The sequence below is a fragment of the Ursus maritimus genome, unplaced genomic scaffold (assembly GCF_017311325.1).
Source record: "Ursus maritimus isolate PB19 unplaced genomic scaffold, ASM1731132v1 scaffold_3, whole genome shotgun sequence".
Taxonomy (NCBI): domain Eukaryota; kingdom Metazoa; phylum Chordata; class Mammalia; order Carnivora; family Ursidae; genus Ursus; species Ursus maritimus.
Window position 1 is genome coordinate 31,826,517 of NW_024425563.1, and position 23,739 is coordinate 31,850,255.

The 23,739-nt window shown below is 37.1% G+C and overlaps 1 protein-coding gene across 1 annotated transcript in view; it reads right to left on the reverse strand.

Moving 5' to 3' along the window:
- The window catches only part of CFTR (CF transmembrane conductance regulator), a gene marked incomplete at its 5' end in the record, with an annotated part of 136,113 nt that overhangs the window by 47,299 nt on the left and 65,075 nt on the right, over positions 1-23,739 (reverse strand). The window contains 7 exons of the mRNA XM_008705799.1: positions 2,186-2,413; positions 3,306-3,456; positions 8,683-8,762; positions 10,221-10,471; positions 10,940-10,977; positions 19,061-19,189; positions 21,103-21,829. Coding sequence (XP_008704021.1) covers positions 2,186-2,413; positions 3,306-3,456; positions 8,683-8,762; positions 10,221-10,471; positions 10,940-10,977; positions 19,061-19,189; positions 21,103-21,829 — 1,604 coding nt within the window. The remainder of the gene's footprint in view (positions 1-2,185; positions 2,414-3,305; positions 3,457-8,682; positions 8,763-10,220; positions 10,472-10,939; positions 10,978-19,060; positions 19,190-21,102; positions 21,830-23,739) is intronic.

Sequence of the window (23,739 nt, forward strand, 5' to 3'; positions counted from 1 at the left end):
CACAGAGAAGTCAAAAACAGGAGAAAGGTGTGTTTGAGCAGCATCCATTAGATGTTTAGATATGTCTCCTGCCTTTGTGGGGAGGACTTTCTCTGCTAATCAGATGCTTTGGGAGAGAAAGTGGACTTAGGGTTTCATGAGGAAGTCAAAACTCATGCATCTGCCATTGAGAAAGGGAGAAAACTGCTTTTTATGTTTAAAAAAATTACTAGTTCGCCCAGGATGAACAACACTTAAGTATTTAAGTAGAATAAATAGTTTTTAGGGCTGGAGGCGATCACTAATTTATGGCCATAAAAATTTTCTAACAGGAAAGTTCTTAAAACTTAAAATTTTATCAAGTCTCCGTTGAGAGTCAGTCCTGGCAACTGTAATGCAGGGTGAGATTGTCTCTGGGTTCTAAAATTGGGAGAAATAATCTGTCTTATTATTACTGATTGAAATTTTTCTTCCACATTTCCTCTGACAGGAGACAAACCATCAACAGTAGGCATGTGCTTTAAAAACTAAATCGTTTATTCTAAATAGGAAAGATTTATCAGGTCCCCAGTATATTACTCATTCTGAAGGTTAAGATGAGAGTAAGATAAAATTTCAATAATAACAATAATAAATAAGATTTATGGGTATTTACTAGGGACCAGCACTATACTAAGTGTTTTGCACAAATTATCACATTTAATACTCACCACAAAAGGATAGGTACTATTATGATGTGTATTTACAATATGGGGAAAATGAGGGCCTTAGAAAAGCTAATTAATATGTGCAAGTTACCATAGCTGAAGACCAGGAGAGGCAGGGCTGGTATTCGTCGTGTGGCTAACATTCCCTCTGGCTGAGAATCCGATGTGACTGATAGGTCCTGACCTAAAGTGATCTGTCCACGCTTTGACTACCACCCCTAGTATGTCAGGACTCAATCAGATCCTTAACCACTATTTTATAGCACAAGATACACTGTTAACACATCTTTGTTCATTCAGCCCTCTTCAATCCTGTTTCAAATAACTGAAAGGACAAATTTTAAGATTCTGAACCTAAGAAGAAACTTGACTGTACCGCTAAGGATTTAGTTCATTTGCCCGCTCACTTATATTCATCGCATGGAGTCATTTCCCACCATGCGAGCTGAGAGCAGGATGTATGTGGGGAACGTGCTGCCCTCACAGCAGCCAAGGAGAGCCTGTTCTCTGTTCTCTGCAGGACCCTGTAACTAGACGGAAGAATGCTGCTGTTAACTCAAGGGGCCAGAGACAGTCAATGTGGCACAGCTCTGGTTCACCCGGAAAACCAGTCTTGGGGGGGTGGGGAGACAGAGAGAGAGAGAGAAATGCAGGAAGCAGCCACAGAGGGAAGCACACGGGACGCATCTGGCCTCAAGAGCTGAGACGAGCAGAGCCGAGTCTCACTCCCACATGCCTCTTCCATTTCCTCTGAAGGCCCAGCAAGCCTCCTACTCCGGGCTCCACAGGGCCCTCCTGTGACTCCGGCCTGTGCTTCTTTCTGTTGGAGCGGGATTCTTCTATTCCTAAAAACCAAACGATCTCTCCAGTTTGGCAGGTGCTTGGAATACGTGTCCACTGTCACATGTATAAGCTATTTCAACACTTCTAGCTCAGTAATTCAGCTTCTTAAATTAGAAGAACTCATTTGTCCATATAGATTTTCATTGTACTTATGGTGAAAGGTTTTGGGTTTTTCACCCCAAGACCTTAAAATTCAGGACACTTCTAGCTTAAGAATATGGTACTTCTGTCTAAATTATTTCACTTCTATGGTAGTTTTTCATCGTGGAAAAGTCACAGTAGGATAATGAATTGCACAACTGGTGGTAAAAAGAAACAAATTTACCAGGGAGGGGGAGGGGGATTTTGTGTGCCTATGATTTTTGACACCAGGATTCTTTCCCAATATGAGAGTCAAAAGATGATTTTATTCTATCAGTCACAGATTTGTTATCTGACACTCACTCTGTCTGTTTTTCAAACTGTAAAGATGGGACAATACAGCTCGAATTCAAAGAAATCATTTGTTCCACAATAAATGAATTTTTAGATTAAAAAACTCCCCCCAAAATCTATTTAAAGAATACTAAAATGGTCAACCAATAAGAATGTAACATTTTGGGGTTGACAAAGTTTTAAATAAATGGCCAGTTAGATAGTTAACAAGTTTATATTACCTGTTGTTAAAATGGAAATGAAGGTAACAGCAATGAAGAATATGACAAAAATAATTTCCATTCTCATTTGGAACCAGCGCAGTGTGGAGAGGTACAAGAACCAGTTGGCGGTATGTAAGTTCAGAGCCTTGTGAAACAAAGTTTCAAAGTAAGGCTGACGTCCAAAGGCCCGAAGTGTCCATAGTCCTTTTAAGCTTGTAACAAGATGAGTGAAAATTGGACTCCTGCCTGTGAAATATTCCCACAGAAAACAATGCAAATGATATAACGACATAATGCAAATTCTTACTACCAGGTACCTGAAAAAGATTAGCTTAAGAAAGAGTAATCATTCACCAAATGTCATTGATTAGAGTTTTTGCATACTGGTGCCATATTTTGAATAGATGCCATTTGTTTTTATTATTATTTTTTAATGAATTAGACTCCTTTGTTACTTGGCCACCATGGATGGGAACTTATTATAAAATCAATGCCATGTTTTATTCATACTTCTTAGCTACCACTGGGCGCTTTTTTCCCCAGCTAATCCTAAATTAATGACTGCTGAGAGAAAATGTTTTCCTTTTAAGACAATTTATTTAAGTTTATGTGACTTCATTTAGATAATAACCTTCAACAGAAACACACTGGATATCTAACCCTGAAAATGCACCGGCAACAAAGCTGTTACTGAAAAATGTGCTTCCCAAACAGCTCAAGCAGTGCTCGGGGGCACACAAAAAGGCAGCCCCCAGGAGAAAAGGAAGGGTATCTGAAAAATTTTATCCAGTATTGTTTGGGAACCCAGACAAACCTTCAGTAATAGTAGCACTATCATTTTAAATTTTAATTTATATAATTATGTATATTATATACGAATATCCTATACTCCAACCCTCACAAGACCGTACGCTTGTTTTAAAACCAAAATGAATTCCCATGGTCATGAACAAACACAATCTACGTGCACCTTGTAATTTACTGTGCCCTTTTGCATACATGTTCTTAAAAGCCATTGTTACATAAGGCAAGAGTTTAAAAGCAGGGGAAAAAAGGGAAAAGTAGGTGCAAGATCAAGAATCACAAATAGCCATTGTAGTTGTTTTCCACGGCGAGCGGTGTACATGCAGCCTCCTACCTTCAGATTCCAGCTGTTTGAGTTGCTGTGAGGTGTGGAGGAAGTAGGCCCTCAGTGTAATGAAAGCTGCTATCACGGGCACTGTTGCTAGGAAGATGTAGGGTTGCAAAGCCGAGACTACTACCACAGCTCCAATCACAATTAGTAACAACTGCCGGATCAAAGAAAATGCTTGGGTGAGTAAATGCTTTCATGTTGCAAAGCGCACAAGGTATGTCAGAGCTCTTTCTGAAGAGGCTCTTCACATTCTGCTCATTCTTCACAAGGGACAGCTATCTTCCTAGTAGGAAGGCAGCCACGTGAAAGCAACGTTTTTCGTAAGCTCTATCAAAGTTCAAAAAACTGGTCATGTTGCTTTGAATAACATTCTGAAGTTTTGAAAGCATGGTGTTCTTGGATCTCAGGATAGTCTCATTTCCCATATGCCTTAAAATGCAGTATGATAAATAATCATGGGTGAATATGATTTTTTTTCTAGCCTGGCCTTCTTTTAAAATAATGTTTTTTAATTTTGAAATAATTTTGGCATCAATGTGAAGTTTTAGGACTGATTTTGTTTAGACACTTTCTGAAAATCAGCATTCATCGTGGAGCTTTCTGAGGCAGAAAGATCTGATTTAAGTGAGGGCTTGGTCATTTAGGCAAGCTACTTAATTTTTCCAAACACAGGTGATTCATGTTTAAGATTTTTAAAAATTCTATTTTATACATTTTACTCCCCTCCCCAACTCTTCTATTCTCACTCCTCAAAATAACTGGAGATGATCTAAAGGCTCAAAAAAAAGATTTTGAGGATACGGCTGATTTATTTCCATTTTATATGTTGTCAAAATGAACTTTGTGCTTCAGTCAAGCCCATCAGTTAGAGATATCTCTTCACATTATCCACCAAAACACTGGAGCCCTTGGCAGTCTCAGAAACAAGCTAACCATATTGGTATTCTTCGGAATCAAGCTTGTATTCTCGTATTTCCACATGACACTAAATCCATACGCTTTAAAAAGAAAAAAAAGTCTGCTAACATTGGCTCTACAGTAACCCATTTGAATAAAGTATAAATAAAGTAATGTCACAACAAGGGTTAAAAAATAAACTTATTAGAACATCCATATGATAATCAGTAAGCCAGTTCTCTATCGGTTTCCACAGGTGATACATGCATTTTTCCAGCTGATACAGGGAAATGTACAACATTTTGGTAGATGGCAGTGGGGATAGGGGTGTAGCTAAGAGCTGCATAAATCTTCTTCAAGTGGGTTGTTATTTTCATCTAAAACTTCAGATGGGGGCGCCTGGGTAGCGCAGCGGTTAAGCGTCTGCCTTCGGCTCAGGGCGTGATCCCAGCGTTCTGGGTTCGAGCCCCACATCAGGCTCCTCCGCTATGAGCCTGCTTCTTCCTCTCCCACTCCCCCTGCTTGTGTTCCCTCTCTCGCTGGCTGTCTCTGTCTCTGTCAAATAAATAAATAAAATCTTAAAAAAAAAAAATAAAAAAAAAAAATAAAACTTCAGATGATCTCTTAATGACACCTTTCTAGGGAAAATGGCTCTATGTCTCCAATCAATTCTGCCATACCAGCCCCTTGCTCATCAACAAATACTCCGATAAATCTTTACTGTGCCAGACACTGGACCAAGTACAGATGATGACTCAATAATCTAAGGACAGTCTTCCCTATTCTGTTCTTGCCCTATGAATGCCACCAATACAATGAGAAAGCCCCAAAGGCCTACTTACTACCCCACAAGACTTCATCAATGGCAAACCACGGTTTTTTAACCAAAGACATTTATTTCCTAGAAATAGGATCTTTGGGGGCAGGGGGAGAGAAAAAATAAGTTCCAAGCATGATTAACTAGGGAATATGATTTAATTAAAATGGACCATCACATTAAATACCAGTATGTCTGAAAGACAATGCTATTGCACTGGCATCATGGAAACATTACTCCATTAGGATCGGGGTCTTTTATTTGCTGTTGACAGTTGTAAACTGCAACTATGTCACAATAGAATAGGTAGAATTGGGTAGTCAGACTACCCAAGATATCACACTGGGTTAGAAAAGAATGAGAAAGGTGGGTACGACCGGAAATTATGAAACACAAGATAAATTTCCAGCAATTAGAATCATCCAGAACATAGCTCAAACTGAGAAATAAGTGAAAAAGAAGTCTAAGCATTAAGAAAAATAATTCTATTTGCTCCATAAAAAACCATCCTTAGGCACTGAGGGCCACACGAAAGGCACTGGTTTAATATATTTGATATTCTCATTACACATAAAAACCTTAAATTCTGTTCTAGTTTTTAATTCACAGTGGATAAGAACAAGGTCATTTCAGGTGCATTCATGAGAGGACAACAAAATAAGTAGAAGGAATTCAAGACAAGATGAAAATATGAGCACAGATTTCTCTTTTTTTTTTTTTTTAAGATTTTATTTATTTATTTGACAGAGAGAGAGAGACAGCCAGTGAGAGAGGGAACACAGCAGGGGGAGTGGGAGAGGAAGAAGCAGGCTCCCAGCAGAGGAGCCTGATGAAGGGCTCGATCCCAGGACTCCAGGATCACGCCCTGAGCCGAAGGCAGACGCTTAACGTGAGCCACCCAGGAGCCCCTGAGCACAGATTTCTAATTCCCAATCATCCTTACCCAAATCCTAAATTTCTTCAGGGAAAAAAAAAAAATCAACAGACTGTAAAGCCTGCAAGGCACCATCCATTCATGGTCCCAGGAAAGAGGCAGCACATTTTCACCCACTGAAAGCAGCTCAAAAGCATTCCTGTCACTGAAGGGTACCTAGCACTGCCTGGGAAACTAGAGCAGATGAGAAGAATGAAGGATCACTCTAAAATCTGCAGTAAGTTAATGAATGAATAGATAGCTAAATAAATAAATATCTATTTGAAAACAAGGACATGAATACCAGGTTTGGAATTTAATTCATAAATGAATTAAGTAAAGGATTAATGGGATTAAGAGAATGAATGGGGAGGGGAAAGATGTGCAAGACACAGAAGAAATCGAAGTAGTAGGACTCAGTGTGGAATCATATATTAGGATAAGAAGAAGAAATCAAAAAGACCTAAGGGTTGTGAGGCTGAAAAGAGAAGATCTGGATATTTTAAAATACATCGGCTTCTGTTTAAAAAAAGATTGTTCACCCAAACATGGAGATAGGTAGGATGCTAAGACATGGTTTTTCTCTGTCTCAAAAATATATCTGGCCTAAAATGACTTCTTATCCACTCTGAATTAAAAACCAGGACAGGATTTAAGGTTTCTATGTGCTATGAGAATATCAACTATATTAAACCAGTGCCTTTAGTTTTGTACACAGTGCTAAATTATTAGCTTCTGACCTTAGTACCTAAGGATGGCCTGAGCAAATGTGTCATATATGGGCCATTTCCAGCACGCCAATCCCAGGCACGGAACTTGAGTACTGAAAGTAACCATCATCACATTTATCTACCTTATTTTAGGGTTAGAAATATAATTCAGATCTTCCATTTCCATTATACCATGTTCCAATCCAGAAAGCAAATTTGCTAAAATGTTATTAAGTGTTAGGAAAAAGAATAGAAATTAATTTTTAAAGGAAGTTTACAGGTATGCTTTATTCTGTGCAAAGATCTGTTCCTGTAATTCTGTGACTCGAATAAATTTCTTTAATGAAAACATAATTAACCAGAGAAGCTCACAATCCAGAGAAGTTTCTTAACTCCTGTGAGGAATGACTGATTTTTAAATAAAATCAAAACTAATCAGATTTTTTACTGCTATTTAATTGTCATATATTATGCTTCCTTAATGTGAGGCCCTCTCATAAATAAAATAGGGAAATGAAATAAATAAAAGAGCCCTGCCTAATGACTTGTGAAACCACCCTAATGAACCGCAACATTAGAAGTTGAGCAGAAACTATTCCCGTTGCTATAACAGAAAGGATTTCAGAGTCATTGCATGTGTCTAAAAGGTGTTAATTTATAAAATAGAGACTTAAAAAATATTTCTCCTACAGGATTTCTGAAGCAAGCTTCACGCTGATTCAGAAAATAGTAAACTACGAAAGTAAAAAAAAAAAAATTATCAAAGGCCAACATTTGTGAATCTTTTTGCAATCATGTCAAGATGTCCATGTTCCAGTTTGCACCAGTTTGTACCAGTTTGTATTTAATAATATTATATTTGGGACCAGTCAGTTACACTCCTAGAACGAGGAACTAATGAACTACAATTAAAGAAAGACACGGAACATGCTCCTTCAAATGCATGACCTCAAAGCATCGGTTAAAAAATTCCAGCAGCAATTGCTAAGTTATATCTCTAAACAGAGCAACTGAAGGAAATCCAAAATGCTAAAGTTCACACGGAACAGTTAACGCATTTAATTGTGCCAATCATTTCAGATGAGGCAAACTGACAATCTGGTTTTTCTGCACCTGCCATTGTCAGTTGTGTACACACACAAATGTGGTAGCCCTTATTTTGTTTTACAGGTCCTCTCCAATAAAGTATTATTATGGGGGGGGGGGGAGAAGAGAATGACTCATCCAAAGATGGGCCGCAATGTTCCAGCTGTCTCTCCAAGGAGATCACGGGGACTGTGGCATTTGCTTGACCTAAGCCACACAGGAAACTGTTTTCAAACCCAGTCCAATAGCCAAGGTCACTAACTCACAACACTCTTAAGTCCTGCCACTCATGGAGTCCTAGTGTGCATCCCCTAGGTCACCTTCATCTCCTTCTCACCTCCAGTCAATCACCACACCCCAGGGATACATGCTCAGAGCCAGGCTTCCCTGGTGGCTCTTCAGATCTGTCACCCAGGGACAGTCCTCTCTAGGGCTCTTTCCCCTCTCATCTGCTTGAAAATGGATCTGTACTTCTGTCCCTATATTATGGTCCTTAAAGTGAGGATGCTGGCTCACTAATTGGGGCCAATGTGTTCCTGGATAAGATTGGTTGAAACTGTAGCCCAACAAAGAATAGCTCTTCATTTTTAATATGGGCCCTTTGGAGGCAGGTGACTTCCATCAAACAGTAATGCCAATGTCAAAAACGTCATACTTTGTGGACAGTGATTTGGGGAAAGATGGTCTATTCCAACTTTCAAACCATTCCCAACCACACGGCTATTATATCTAAATGCGGAATTGCCTTAGGTTTGGGTCAGGTAAACGGTTCTGACTTATCACTGAATTTACTAATTTTATTTCCGTTTTGAAGACTTTTGATATTGTTAAAATTCACACAATAGATAGGACTTCCACTCTCAAAAGAAAAATAAGCAAAACTTAATCTACCTCTTTTTCTAATTACTAAACGTATGACAAATGTAAAGACACTTAATAATTCTTATTTTTACAAACCTGGATGAAGTCAAATATGGTAAGGGGCAGAAGATCATCCAAAATTGCTATATCTTTGGTGAATCTATTAAGAATCCCACCTATAATATAAAGGAAGATAAATTCCTCAAAAAACAGTAATCTTGAAGAGACATATCAATATTTGATCAATTTGGATGATAGCAGAAGCATTCAGATCTCAAATAAGAATTAGCATGTAATAAGAGAAATAAGGACTTGAAAATTTTAGTATTGTACAAAGATTCTAAGCAACTGTGCTGAGTTATGGTCTCCTACATTTAAACCTTCATAAAATGCAGATTGATGTAAGATTCACCCTACTACAACATCTCACACTTGCAAGCTTGAATTTAATGATAGTTTACTGGACATGCTATCGTCATTCCCTTGCATCTGTATTCCATAATATATGCTCTCCCTCTCCTCTGACTTCTACACCTTTCTGACATACCTAAGCAGAACCCATGGCTACTCTTAATTTTTGGCTGCATGTGATATGGACCTTCTTTGCCATGTTCTCTCTTTCCACCCTCTTTACTGGCAATCTAAGCCTCAGCCTGTCTTCTGAATTCCAGACTCATGTTTATAAATCTGATCATGTTTTCCTTCAATGAAAAAAAGTTATATAGGGAGTGTTTACTATGTGCCAGGCATAATGCTAGGCACTGAGATAACAGGTGAATAAGCCGTGCTCCTTGCCCTTGAGGAATTCATTGTCTACGGGAAGTTAAAGAAAATATTAGATAAAACATAATACGGTACAAACAAAGTGATACTGAATCTTATCATTCAACCCCCCCATTAACCACATGGTAAAGTCCAGAATTCTTAGTTTAATATTTAATGCCACCCAAAATAAGTTCCCCCTAATTTCTCATATTTACCTTTTTTTTTTTTTGGTGGGAACATTTAAGTTTTATTCTCTTAGTAAATTTCAATTATATAATATAGTGTTTTCAATTACAGTTACCATGTTATACATTAGCTCCTCAGACCTTATTTATCTTAAAGGGCAAGTATTTGCCCTTTTACCAACCTCTATAGTAGTGTCAAAAATACTTTAAAAATGTATTTTGGATTTATTCCTCCACCTCCACCAAAACAAAAACAAAAACAAAAAGCAAAACTTTAGAACAAATTTATTTGATCATCTTTGAGCAGTTACATGAAACTAGATTATTCTACTGCATCAGAAGACTTCATCAGTAAAAGAATTTTATATTTCCCTTGGTCACTTCAAATCTTCTTCTCTTTTAAATAATACTATATATTGGCAACAAGATACCCGAGAAGGGGCTAGGCCAAATATCTGAATCGAGAAGGACAACTAACCCAGCGGGCCTGTTCCTGTTGCTACACTCCCATCCCCAACAGAAACACGAGGAGCAGCATCTAAGAAATGTGCATGCCAGTCATAAGGAAGTTCAACAGGGCAGATGCCTCCATCAAAACCCAACGCTCCTTCTAGAAAACCAACAAAATCATAGGACTTTTTGATTGTGGATCAGCGGTATCATTTTGTATACCTAGTCAAATACCTGCTTTCAACGTGTTGAGGGTTGACATAGGTGCTTGAAGAACAGCACGTAACATTTTGCGGTGTAAAATTTTCGACACTGTGATTAGAGTATGCACCAGTGGTAAACCTCTGAAGAATCCCAGAGCAAGCAACGTGTCAGCTACTCCCACATAAATATAAAAAACATAATATGTGCTGGTATTGGTGAAGATCACTGCATAACTGCTATTTATGCTCTGAGTACTATTCCCTTTCTCTTGAGAAGCTGTTCTGCAAAGCAAAAAGAAATTGTTATTTGGCAACCAAACTTTCCCACTGAATTTCCCATACATGGAGACAAACCTGCACTTGAGTCTGAAGAAACACAACATATTTCATTAGCATGAGTTATGCCTTTGATCTCGAGGGCTTACTATCGCAATGAAGTAGAGTACATTTTTCACCAGTGAAACAGATAAAATTTACTGTTACTAAGCAGTCCGAGAAAATACTAAATGTAAAATGTTCTTTTCAATATTTTTATTATATTTTATGGAAACTAAACACAGCTAAATCCTTTAGGAACTGGCAAACAGCTGCAGAAACTGCACATGCTCACAATTTTAAACAAAAGAATTTAATTTTCCATTTCTATAATACCATGGGGAAATGAAGCACCATGGACACTACAATATTTAATAAGACCCACATAATCAATAGAAATAAAATATAGTTTGCAATAGGACATGGAATACTCACTTATTAAGCAGCCACAACACAACCAAAGAAACAGCCACCTAGAATAAAATAATACACCTTGATTTTTTTTCCAACATCTCTACCTATTCTTCCCATACCCACCTCTAATGCCACCACAACCAACAGCAAAATACAATTTCATTTTCCTTTGCTTTGCTTTCCTGGGTACAACAGCTGCAATAATTGTTCTAAAAATCATTATTTGTGGTAAGAACATGTTAAATTAATAGAATTCAAATTTTACTGTATTAAATACTTTGCCATTTCTCTCCATCATTCAACAGGAACTATTCATGGAACCTCACAGAAGAGCTAAGATTACAGTTAAATGTTTTAAATAATAAATTTTGTTTCTTGTAAAGAGACTAATATCAGCCTACTGGCAGATAATTTGTTTAGTTAGTTGTCATAAATAATTTCATTTATTGCAATGGACAAGGGACTAATTCCTATGAAACTAATTACTGGAAAAGATATTAATATTTATGAAAATTAGTTAAAAGTTTCAACACTGCATCCAAAATATTTAAAGAACTTATAAAACTCAACACCCCCAAAACAAATAATCCAATTTAAAAATGGGGAGAAGACATGAACAGACATTCAAGTAGCCGACACATGAAAAAATGCTCATCATTACTTATCATCAGGGAAATGTAAATCAAAACCACAATAAGATATCACCTCACACTTGTCAAAATGGCTAAAATCAACAACACAAGAAACAACAGGTGTTGGCGAGGATGTGGAGAAAAAGGAACCCTCGTGCACTGTTGGGTAGAATGCAAACTTGTGCAGCAGCCACTGTGGGAAACAGTATGGAGGTTCCTGAAAAAGTTAAAAACAGAACTACCCTACGTTCCAACAATTGCACTACTGGGTATTTACCCAAAGAATACACACTGATTCAAAGGGATACATGCACACATATGTTTATGGAAGCATTATAGATAATGACCAAGATATGGAAGCAGCCAAGTTTCCACCGATTGATGAATGGATAAAGAAGATGCAGTACACATATATACAGCGGAATAAATATTTCACCCATAAAAAAAGAATGAAATCTTGCCATTTGCAATGACATAGATGGAGCTAGAGAGTACACTGGTAAGTGAAGTAAGACAGAGGAAGACAAATACCATATGATTTCACTCATTTGCGGAATTTAAGAAACAAACCAAATAAGCAAAGAGAAAATAAAAAAGGAGAGAAGCAAACCAAGAAACAGATCCTTAACTACAGAGAACAAACTGATGGTTACCAGAGGGGAGGTGGGTGTGGAGATGGGTGAAATAGGTGATGGGGATTAAGGAGTGCACTTGTGATGAGTACCAGTTGATTAAAATAAAAACTTAAAAATAAATAAATTAAAATTAGAAGAAGATTATTTGTCCAAAAAAATGTCTCAACAGTACAAAAATTCAGTTTATTACAGATGCAGGTTGTTACAAAGACAAAACATACACTTCGGGTTAAAACATACACTACTAGTCCTATTCAGGCTTTCTCAAGGTTGAAGCTTTTGTCTAAGAGATAAATATTCTATACCATAACTGAGAAAACAAAAATTTTTTAACCACTTTGATATGTTTAGTTCCTTCAATATTTAAGAGATCTGCACTCAGTTCTATTTCAATTTGGTATCCTATTCTCCTAAATCCTGTGGAGAGACAATCTTGTGTTAATGCTGTCACAATCGTAATACTAGAAATGACTGTAATTTTATAATTCTCCCAAAACTAACTTTACCGAAGAATCTAATAGAAAAAACAAGAAACTGTGAGTAAAATAATTTGAAAATTAACACAGCATAAAAATCTCTAAGTGTTCTTTCATACTCAAAGAATCTAACGGTACTATATAAAAAAACATATAAAGAACATTTGGCATTAACTAAGAAATTACAGTATGGAGTTCTGTATTTTAAAGAGATGTACAAGTTGTAGTTAAACTCACATATCAGGAGTATATGAAAAATCTAATGTCATCATTCTTACTTTTCTACTTTTTTTCATTGTACACATAGCCTCCATGCACGGTGTTAGGAAGGAAGAAAAACAATTGCTGTTCCCTTGAAATTTAAGAAAATTCAAATTGACAAGAAACAAGGCAATAATCTGGCTATTTCAAAAGTCTGTGTTCCAGTACAAATGCTTTCCTATTTTCTAAGACTAATAAAATCACTCAAGAACTTAGGTAAGGGTACACTTCTGAGTCACTCTTGGGTTATTATAGTCCCCCTTTGTTCCAATTAAAGAAGTGTCAATATTGCTGGCATTGCCAACATTCTCAGGATAAGAATAAATCCGAGAAACAAATATTTTATAATATTTACTAATGAACAATAACCAAAGCAGTTTTCCAAAGAACTGCTCTAGTCAGCGTAATACAGAGTTATTACGCTGTGAATTTGTGAATAGAGACCACTAGTGGAGAGAGACACAGAACTGCCAACCCAAACTACTTTTGTTGACTGGAACAAAAACACTTCCAAGGACTTGATATAATGATATTAGTACAAATATTTGGAGCATATAGGAGCAATTGATTAAGCAAGTTCTATCATTTCATTTCAAGATGTTTCAAAGTTGTAAAGTTCATGCAGTTTATGATTGAGTGACAGTCCTGGGTGATTAAAAGGGAAGAGCAAAAGGTCTTTATTTTTATTTTTTAGGGTTTTAAAGTTCAATCCATATCACCTAGCAAACAGTACAATCTAAATCAGCACTGTCCAAAAGAAATTTATACAATAATAAAAATGAACCAAATCTGCATTGTTCAATATTGTTGCCACTTCACACATGATCACTGCAAATGTGGCTATATGTGCTACTGAGGAACTGAATTTTAAATTTGATTTTATTTTACTTAATTTCTTTAATTTATATGGTCATATATTGCTGGTGGCTGCTGTATTGGACAGTGGATGCACAGATTATAATAATTATAGGGGTATAGACAGTATTTATTACATATCCATGTAATAATCTGATGATGGCATCTCTAAGGACAGCTCCATGAATGACCAAGATGATGATTCGTGAACTGTGCAAATGACGCCAAGATGGAAAAGAAGTAGCCAGTACTGGGGCCCCTGGGTGGCTCAGTTGGTTGAGCATCTGATGGATGACTTCAGCTCAGGTGCTCAGGTCATGGTCTCAGGGTTGTGGGATCGAGCCTGCCTTGGGCTCTACGCTCAGTGGACAGTCTGCTTGAGATTCCCTCTCTCTCCCTCTCACTCTGCCCCTCCCCAACTCTCTCTCTCTCTCTGAAATAAAAAAATCTTTAAAAAAGACTACATTCGAAAAAGCAGATAACATGTCATGTAATATAGGGTATAGTTAAAGAATCTAAACCAGTTTATTCTACAAGTTTTTATATACACAGAATTCAGAGCTACCTCTTAGTTCACACAATGAGATCTGTATGTAAATGAATACCTATTAAAATACAACTGCTATTTTGAGTTTTCGCCAAAGGAGTACAGTATTATAAATGTTCTGTTAACACTATAAACATAAGTACATTAGCACATTCCACCCATAAGTTCTGTTTTGTTCACTATACACACAGTACACACTGTATACACAGAATTGTGCCTGACATACTGAACAAAATATGTGTTGAATGAGCAAATGGCTACATGAATGGCAGGCAGTAATAGCAAAGTGACACCTTGTCCTGACTTCATACACAGATTTCAATGCTTCACAGATCAAATAATGTCCTAAAACACAGACCCATGCTAGGGAAAGCTGCATTAAAATGATTATTATTAATCTAATAAATCAGTTATAGCCGAAGTATTATGGGAGTATATTACATGTCCATTTTACTAGTAATGTAAAGCTACCCAGGGTTTCCTTCTTAACAAAGAGAAGATAAATCATGAAAGAATAGGATACAGCAGTACTCTGACACATTTCTTAAAAGTTACAGAATTAAAATACTAAATTTAGGATCTTGAGGTACTCCAGTCAACAATACCCTCTGGTTGTCATAAGAAGCAGCAGGAAACTTGTCTCCTACTCTTATTTGCAGTTCTTCTCTACCTACTCAGTGATGTACTGCCAAGCAGCAGCACTAGAAAGCCCAACATGACAGAAATTTTATAGCCTTGGGGCACCTCGGTGGCTCAGTTGGTTAAGTGGCTGCCTACTGCTCAGGTCATGATCGCAGGGTCCTGGGATCGAACCCCATGTTGGGCTCCCTACTCATCGGCCAGTCTGCTTCTCCCTCTCCCTCTGCCCCTCCACATCCTCTTGCTCAACTCTCTTCCTCTCTGCTTCTTTCTCTCCCAAGTAAAGAAATAAAATCTTTAAAAAAGAAAGAATTTTTATAGCCTAAACCATTGGGGTTAATATCGAAGAGCTTTCAGAAAATATTGCTTTGCGGTAGAAAAAAATCTTATAGGGGCACCTGGGTGGCACAGCGGTTAAGCGTCTGCCTTCGGCTCAGGGCGTGATCCCGGCATTATGGGATCGAGCCCCACATCAGGCTCTTCCGCTATGAGCCTACTTCTTTCTCTCCCACTCCCCCTGCTTGTGTTCCCTCTCTCGCTGGCTGTCTCTATCTCTGTCGAATAAATAGATAAAAATCTTTAAAAAAAAATCTTATAAAAATATAAAGGTAGACTGACTCCCTTATCAAAATAACACAATGATATGTGGTAACAAACTGCATAAATCAAACTAATTTTTTTCTGTTTCACACTTTGAAGAAGTAAGAAAGGGAAGCATATGGAATGTACTCTATAAAATATAAAATCTAAATTGAAGTATGGTACCTATGAAAACTATAAATGGATAAATTGCTGTTGTCAAGGAAGAAATGTATCTAAACCTGTCTTCAGGTTTTCTGATCATGATGAGTATGAGGCTGTAAACAAGGTTTAAAAGAACTAAGCTATCTTCTGGGGTTAGCACCTGCACCATGATGCACACGGATGAGATATGTCAATAGTAATGAGAAAGGGGCACACTGGTATTAAGAGAAGCTTAATCTAAAAGAAAAACTGTGTAAATTTTGATTCAAAGAAGGTGCCGTAATTGTGAACATCAGTGTTTAGCTATATAACTGTGCACATCACTAAAACAATTGCTATTTGTCTACTATCACCAAGGTTTATCACTCAAAATTTTGACAGCCTGTTTATTAGCAATGCCCCCAGGATACTGGCCAAAAAACCTCATCATAGGATATCATTTCTTGCCTAGTAAATGGCATTATCAATGTGTTTTGTCCATTAAAAAGACATTTTTTAAAAAATAACTGGGAGCTACCCTATGATCCAGCCATTGCACTACTGGGTGTTTACCCCAAAGATACAGACGTAGTGAAGAGAAGGGCCATATGCACCCCAGTGTTCATAGAAGCATTGTCCACAATAGCTAAATCATGGAAGGAGCCAAGATGCCCTTCAACAGATGACTGGATTAAGAAGATGTGGTCCATATATACAATGGAATATTACTCAGCTATCAAAAAGAACGATTTCTCAACATTTGCTGCAACACGGACGGCACTGGAGGAGATAATGCTAAGTGAAATAAGTCAAGCAGAGAAAGACAATTATCATATGGTTTCTCTCATCTATGGAACATAAGAACTAGGAAGATCGGTAGGGGAAGAAAGGGATAAAGAAAGGGGGGGTTATCAGAAGGGGGAATGAAGCATGAGAGACTATGGACTCTGAGAAACAAACTGAGGGCTTCAGAGGGGAGGGGGTGGGGGAATGGGATAGACCGGTGATGGGTAGTAAGGAGGGCACGTATTGCATGGTGCACTGAGTGTTATACGCAACTAATGAATCATCGAACTTTACACCAAAAACCAGGGATGTACTGTATGGTGACTAACATAATAAAAATATATTATTATAATAAACAAAAACAACAACAAAAAATAACTGGGAGGGCTCCACTAATCATTTACATCCTCCCTTGTAATTTTGTTTCTTACTTAGAGACAAAGGACCACTGTCTTCTTCAATTCTTCAATTCTCAATCACTAATCAGTTAATTAATTATACACCCTTTTGAAAGGAGCATAAGTTCAACTTCATGGATCTGGATAGCACAAAGATCCTGTAAATGAACATAAATCATCACCATATTCAGATAGGACCATTTTTTCTTATGTAACTCTCTACACTGAGGACAATCAAGAAATGTGACCTCTCAGTGCAGAGATTTAAATCATTAACAGTTACGAAGGGCTGGTGTGAGATTAAATGTGGCACAGGAATAGGTTTCATTCACATTAATGCTGGTCATTAGGCATGACTAGCAGAGATTAATCAGGTAAATTTAAAATACATTTCAAAGCAATTTTTATGACTCATGAGAGAGTGTCAAATTACCCAACCCCATATTTTTATTAAAGTATAAAAGGGATTATTGAAACTTTCATTGTATCTGTTACAGACTTGCTCACCTCAACCTATCTTGAGCTTTATAATAATGGTGTGACATTAAGGGTATCAATGAGAACAGCAACTAACTTGCTCACTATGTGCCAAGCCCTACATTAAGTGCTTTATAACCACACTGTGTCTTAACTCACAAAAATGACCTAGGAAGTCAGTACTATTACGATCTCTGTTTTGTAGGTGAGGATCTTGAGGCTCAGAGTGGTTAACTACCTTGCTCAGTTTCATAGTGTTAACAAGATAGACTGAGGTCACGGCCAAGCCCGCGTGATGCCACTGTTGGTCCTGTACTATACTGCAACTCACCGCAAACCTCCATCTGGTGTCTTAATTTACAAAAGAAGAAATATCACCAGAACTCAAGGATCAAATGGAAACTGATGGTTTATAAGTGAAATAATATGTACAATTTTTTGGTATATACCTGTAGATATTTAACACTATCTTAGTTGGTCAGGGAGAAGTGATGATTTTTATGTAGACCTCTTCACTGAGGTTAGAAACAACCCAACAGTAGGAAAACACCAGCCGCTATAAGATTGGGTTTCAGTTACATATACATTTACACGTCTCGGGAGAGGCAGTTCTTCACCTGGGACATTTCTTCCCTGAAGGCAATATGGGCCTTCATATTAGATTTAGCTTGTATACTAAGGGGCATCCAGTGGTGTCCCCTGGAATAAATATCTAGGGTAACTAGTCATTCACAGGCTGAATCCAATCCACATGTGTATTTTGTTGAACCCACCTAGCGTTCATTTGTTTGTTTTTATTTAATCAACTACCTACATTTAAAAAATGGGAAGACTTCACAGAAAAAAAAAATCTGTATTTCTATCTTATCTAAATAAACAAAAAGATTTAGCAAAACTGATCCCAACTTGCCTTAGGGCAAGCCCTTGGCTGGTGCTGAGTTTTCGTTGGCCCCATTAGACATCTGGAGGGCAAGTGCTCTCCATTCAGCCTCAAAGCCACTTCACCCACAGACATTCTCTGCCAGGCTTCTTTTGGCATTGCGGTGGCTGCTCCTCATTGAGAGAGAAGCCTCATCCACCATTCAGCTTCAAGAACCTCTTACATTGCTGCGTACTGCACTTGCAGCCCTACTATGCTGTTTGTACTTCCCTCCCTTGTTGTTTTATCCTGGTGATGTGACAGACAGCAGGGGTGTGACAAAGAGATCAAGATGGTGGCACCAAAGACAGACAAATTCTACAAGCAAGCGGGTGATGTGGATATCTGAAAGGATTGCTTAAACGGTTACCAAGCCACTAATACATATTTATTTCAATTTGCAAAGACACAGTCATTTAAAGGTGGTGATTCATTACTTGCATATTCCATAATGCAATATCTATAGTCAAATGAACTTAAAATTGAGTACGGGATAATTTTCACTGTTTAATTTCAATCCATATGAAGGCATTCTACTTAGAGGTTTTGAACCTCTCTACTAAAAGCTCTTCAAATAGATGATTTAAGTATATTTTATATGAAATAGTAAAATAGCAGTACAAAAACTATATGAAACTATACATGTCATTATATAATGTAAAAATATGTACATATATTTATGTCTATGTGTACATATAGACACATTATATATGCATATATATGTATATAGTCTTGCAAACTATTCTTAATGTAACTTTAAATCACAGTAATATTTTACAACAGAAAATTCTTACCTCAGCCAGAAAAATAACTAAGCACCAAATTAGCACAAAGACTAAGTTCTTGTGGATAGTAACATATCGAAGGTATGTGTTCCATGTAGTCACCGGTGGTATGCTCTCAACGTCGTCAAAAAAGCACTCCTAATAAAAAGAATCATGGTTACAACAAGGAGACAACACAATTTCACACCACCATTGTGGTTTTATTTTGAATGAACGTGCGGACATAAAGGAACACTGGTATTCGAAGCTAAAGGAGTTTCAACAAATACAAACCATCATGAATGGCATGTGTGATGTCACTCTATAGCCAGTATAATGTCCACCAGAACAACACAGCTTTTTAAAAAATGAGAAATTCTGTAATTTTTAACAATTCTGGAAGTAAATTAATGATGATACAACTGTATTGATTTTGGACAATTTTTACCATGTTAATGTTTAATAGCATCACACCTTTTATGAAATAAATAGTACCATCAAGCTGAAGTTTCCTATTTCTTCAGGGGTCCATGGACATATACCATTTGGAATTTCGCTGGCTACAGAGGTCTGCCAATAGACATGAAGGCCAGCTGATGTTTGTATGTTCCTCAGGAGCTGGGATTATCTCTTTCCCGATATGACTTAACTTATTTAATTCTAATCTTCAGTATATTTCCCTGGAAGTCTGTATTTGTCCTTTGGTAGAAGCATTTCCAAAATTTGAAAAAGAGCAAGCCCAGATATTCCCAAGGGGAAACACACTTTTGTTTCTTAGAAGTCAACAAAATTCATATAAGAAGCCCCAGAAACTCAAAGAGGAGGTTCTATGAAATTGGAATATAGCACGCTAACTCGATGTAAAGATTTTTGGAAGTAAATAAACCTGGACTTAAATCTGAACTCCACCACTGACTTCCTAGGAGCTGCCTGAATTTAGGCAGCTGGACTTCTCTAAACTTTAGTTTTTTTAATCTGTAAATGCGGATAAGGATACGTACCTACTGGGGTAGTGGTGGGGACTAAATATACGCTGCCTGGCACTAGAGGTGATCAGTAAATACTATTATCAGTTAAAGAGAAATTTCCCGTTTGAGAAATTCATTCAGATTGATATTAAAACCATACAGATAAACCATCCCTTAGGAAACCTTTGTAAAATTATAGAAATACTGAAAGTATGCATTTTAGAGATCACCTGTTCTGTTCTCTCATTTTACAGAGGAGAAAATTTGGGTCCAAAGATGTCAAATGACTTGTGCCTTGCCAAAGCTCATACTACTCTTAAATGATCTATGCTATTAAACATGTCAATTCATTACAACGCTGCCCAATGCATGCAAAGCACTTGAGGAATTTTTCTAGCAAAAAAACAAAACACAATAAATGAAAACCGTCCTCTTTTATGTTGCCTCTATTTAAGAATAAAGCATTTTATTCTTTAAAACTTAATATAAAAGACTTCCTATCTGAAGGTTGGCACTAGTATACATTGAGTTTCATATACCTTGTCTAAGAGAAACCTGTCCAGAGCGCCGCCTTATAAAGCAAACTTGAAAGATAAAAAGAAGCCCACACAAATTCAGATAAGACCAATGTATAAACCAGAATATGAGTTAGTCCTGTCGAGAGACTAGTTGCTTATACACCTTACATAGGCTATCTCCATACCAAATACTTCTTGGCCTCTAAATAATTGAAGCTGTTATTTGTTTATACATTTACTTATACTCCACTTCTATCCACAGAGGTTTTTAAGGTGGTAACAAAGCAGATTTATAACTTACCATTTTTCTAATTTATAATAATGATTGTTACTGGCTCACTCAAGGACCCAACACTGGCCCTTCCCATTTTACCGGAAGAGATATATGTCCATTACCAAAGGAAATAGTTTATTCTTGTGCATTTTGACGTTGCTTACATAATTTATGGATTCTGGACTTTCTGAATCTTAAAATAATCCTCATCTTCAGCCCATAATTTGCGTAAATTCTATATCATACTATATAGTGCATTTCACTCAGATGCACTCTGTGACAAATACAAAACCACTGATCATTTATACATACCTTTAAGTCTTCTTCGTTAATTTCTTCACTTATTTCCAAGCCACTATCTTGAGATAACCGTCTTGAATATATATCCATTTCAGTTAAGTTTGCCTGCGGGGCCAGAGACATTTTTCGTGTGGATGCAGCTGTCCTTCGGTGAATACTTTGACCCTGGCTCCCTGGGGAGCACGTCATCAGATTCAGAACAGACTGCCTTCGTTGTCTCTGAAACGTGGGGCCACTGTTGATCATGTTGCTTATAGGCAGGATGGCCTCTCCTTGCTCACTACCCGCAACTAAGGACAGCCTTCTCTCTACGGGTTCATTGAAATCTTCTTCAATGCCATTCATTTGTAATGGAGTCTTCTGTACAATTGAAAATTTTCTGATAGAGTTGATTGGATTAAGAATAGAGTTCTTCCTTTTTTCACCAAACTCTCCAGTCTGTTTAAAAGATTGCTTTTTTGTTTCATTCCAGGAAACAGCCGCATCTCCTTCTAATGAGAAACGCCGTAAAGTCTCAGTTATGATTGAATTTCTTCTTTCTGCACTAAACTGGTCAAAAGAATCATATCCCATGAGCTTTGAGCTGAAGTCAGGCCGTAGACTTTGTAATTCAGAAAATGTCCCATAAAAATAGCAGCTACCTTCATGTAAAATTAATATTTTGTCAGCTTTCTTTAAATGTTCCATTTTAGAAGTGACCAAAATCCTAGTTTTGTTAGCCATCAATTTACAGACACAGCTTTAAGAATATAAAAAGATATAAATAAGATATCAATTATATAAACACTTTATTACAACAATGTATTGCATTTATCTTTTTTTAATGCATTCTTATGTAAAACGTCTATCATGCAATGTCATTATTCTTAAAATAATTCTAAAGTAAATAATAGCAATTAATTTGATGCCTCTTGAATTATTATAGAATGAAATATATTACTGATTAGAGTATGCTATATCATAAAGTTGAGTGTTAACAGATCTAGAGCAAAATTAAATATCTGATACTAAATAAATGTTGGATTGAGCAAATTGGTTACCCTCTGGGCCTTGGTTCATCTAGACAATGAAAGAATTATTAGATAAACTTTAAAGATCCCTGGGGGTGGGAGGGCTATACTTCTGTGTCCTCTAAAATGTCAGAGCTTTCTCCTTCTTTACATTTTCTATTAATTTCCTTTCACATTTTAAGTTGGCCATGAATTTAGTTCTCAAGAGCTTATATTAAAACTAATCTGATTTGTTAAAAAAAAAAAAATAAACCTGAGAATTAAATAATAAATTTGATGCTCCTCTAATAAAATTTTCTTTTAGTTTAAAAGTAAATCCTGACTAGAACCACCTAAGGAGACCAATTTCTTTTAGACATAAAGACATTATATATTGTATAGAAAGAGGCATCATTCTAGGGCCACCTGGGTGGCTCAGTCAGTTAAGCATTTGCCTTCGGATCAGGTCATGATCTCGGGGTCCTGGAATCTAGCCCTGTGTTAGGCTCCCTGCTCAGTGAGGAGTCTGCCTTTCCCTCTGCCCCTCTGCTCCCTGCTCAGTGAGGTGTCTCCCTCTCCTTCTGCCCCGCCCCCACACCCTTGTTCTAGCTCTGTGTTTCAAATAAATAAAATGTTAGGAAGAAAGAAAGAAAAAGAAAGAAGAAAGAAAGAGAGAAAGAAAGAAAGGGAAGGAAGGAAGGGAGAAAGGCATCATTCTAGATTATACTTTAACATACTACTATAGCTTACAAAGTTTATATTAGTGAAGTTACTTATCACACTCAGGATTGTAAAAATCTTAGGTACTACATTTAAATTCTAGGAAAGATGCTTCTAGGGGGAATGCAACCATTTTATACACACACACACCTCTACATTCTTATTGCTTAAAATCTTTATTTTAGAAGAGTATTATAATAATTCTCCCAATAAACTACTTTATAGTTCATGAAATCATTTTGAAATTGAAATCAAGTCATATAAAAAAATGCTCCTCTTAGGAATTTTATATACATTGAGCCCTAGTGGGAGCTCACACGAAATGTAATCCCTAGTTTTGTGTGACTAAGAAGGAAGTTCTGTAGGAGATATCAAGGTAGATGAATAGTCTGAGCAGTCGACTGCACTAAAACAGTCAGCTTGTGGAACGCCTGGGTGGCTCAGTCGGTAAAGCGTCAGCCTTCGGCTCAGATCATTTCTGGGATTGAGCCCAGCATTGGGCTCCCTGCTCGGTGGGAGTCTGCTTCTCCCTCTCCCTCTGTCTCTCCTGTGGCTTGTTCCCGCCCTCACCTCTCAAATAAACAAATAAAATCTTTAAAAAAAAAATTCAGCTTGTTTAGTTTCTTAAGAAATATCCTATCTAAGGAGAAGATGGAATAAAATACTAACACAGAAAAGTAAAAACGTTAAGTACAATAACCAATTTGAATAATATATGCCACAAGGTAAGAATACTGAAAAAACTACACAGATAGTGACCGTTTTAACAATAGCAATGGAAGAAATTGGTTTACCATGAGGTGGTCAGAAAAGGTTTTAACAAAGTGATCTTGAATTTTGACTGTGAAGGGACGATCAGATTTGAGTGAGTGCTACGTCTCTTTCTGCCACAGTGAGTCACAATGGTGGCAATAATTCTCAAGGGTAAACTGCAGTCTCT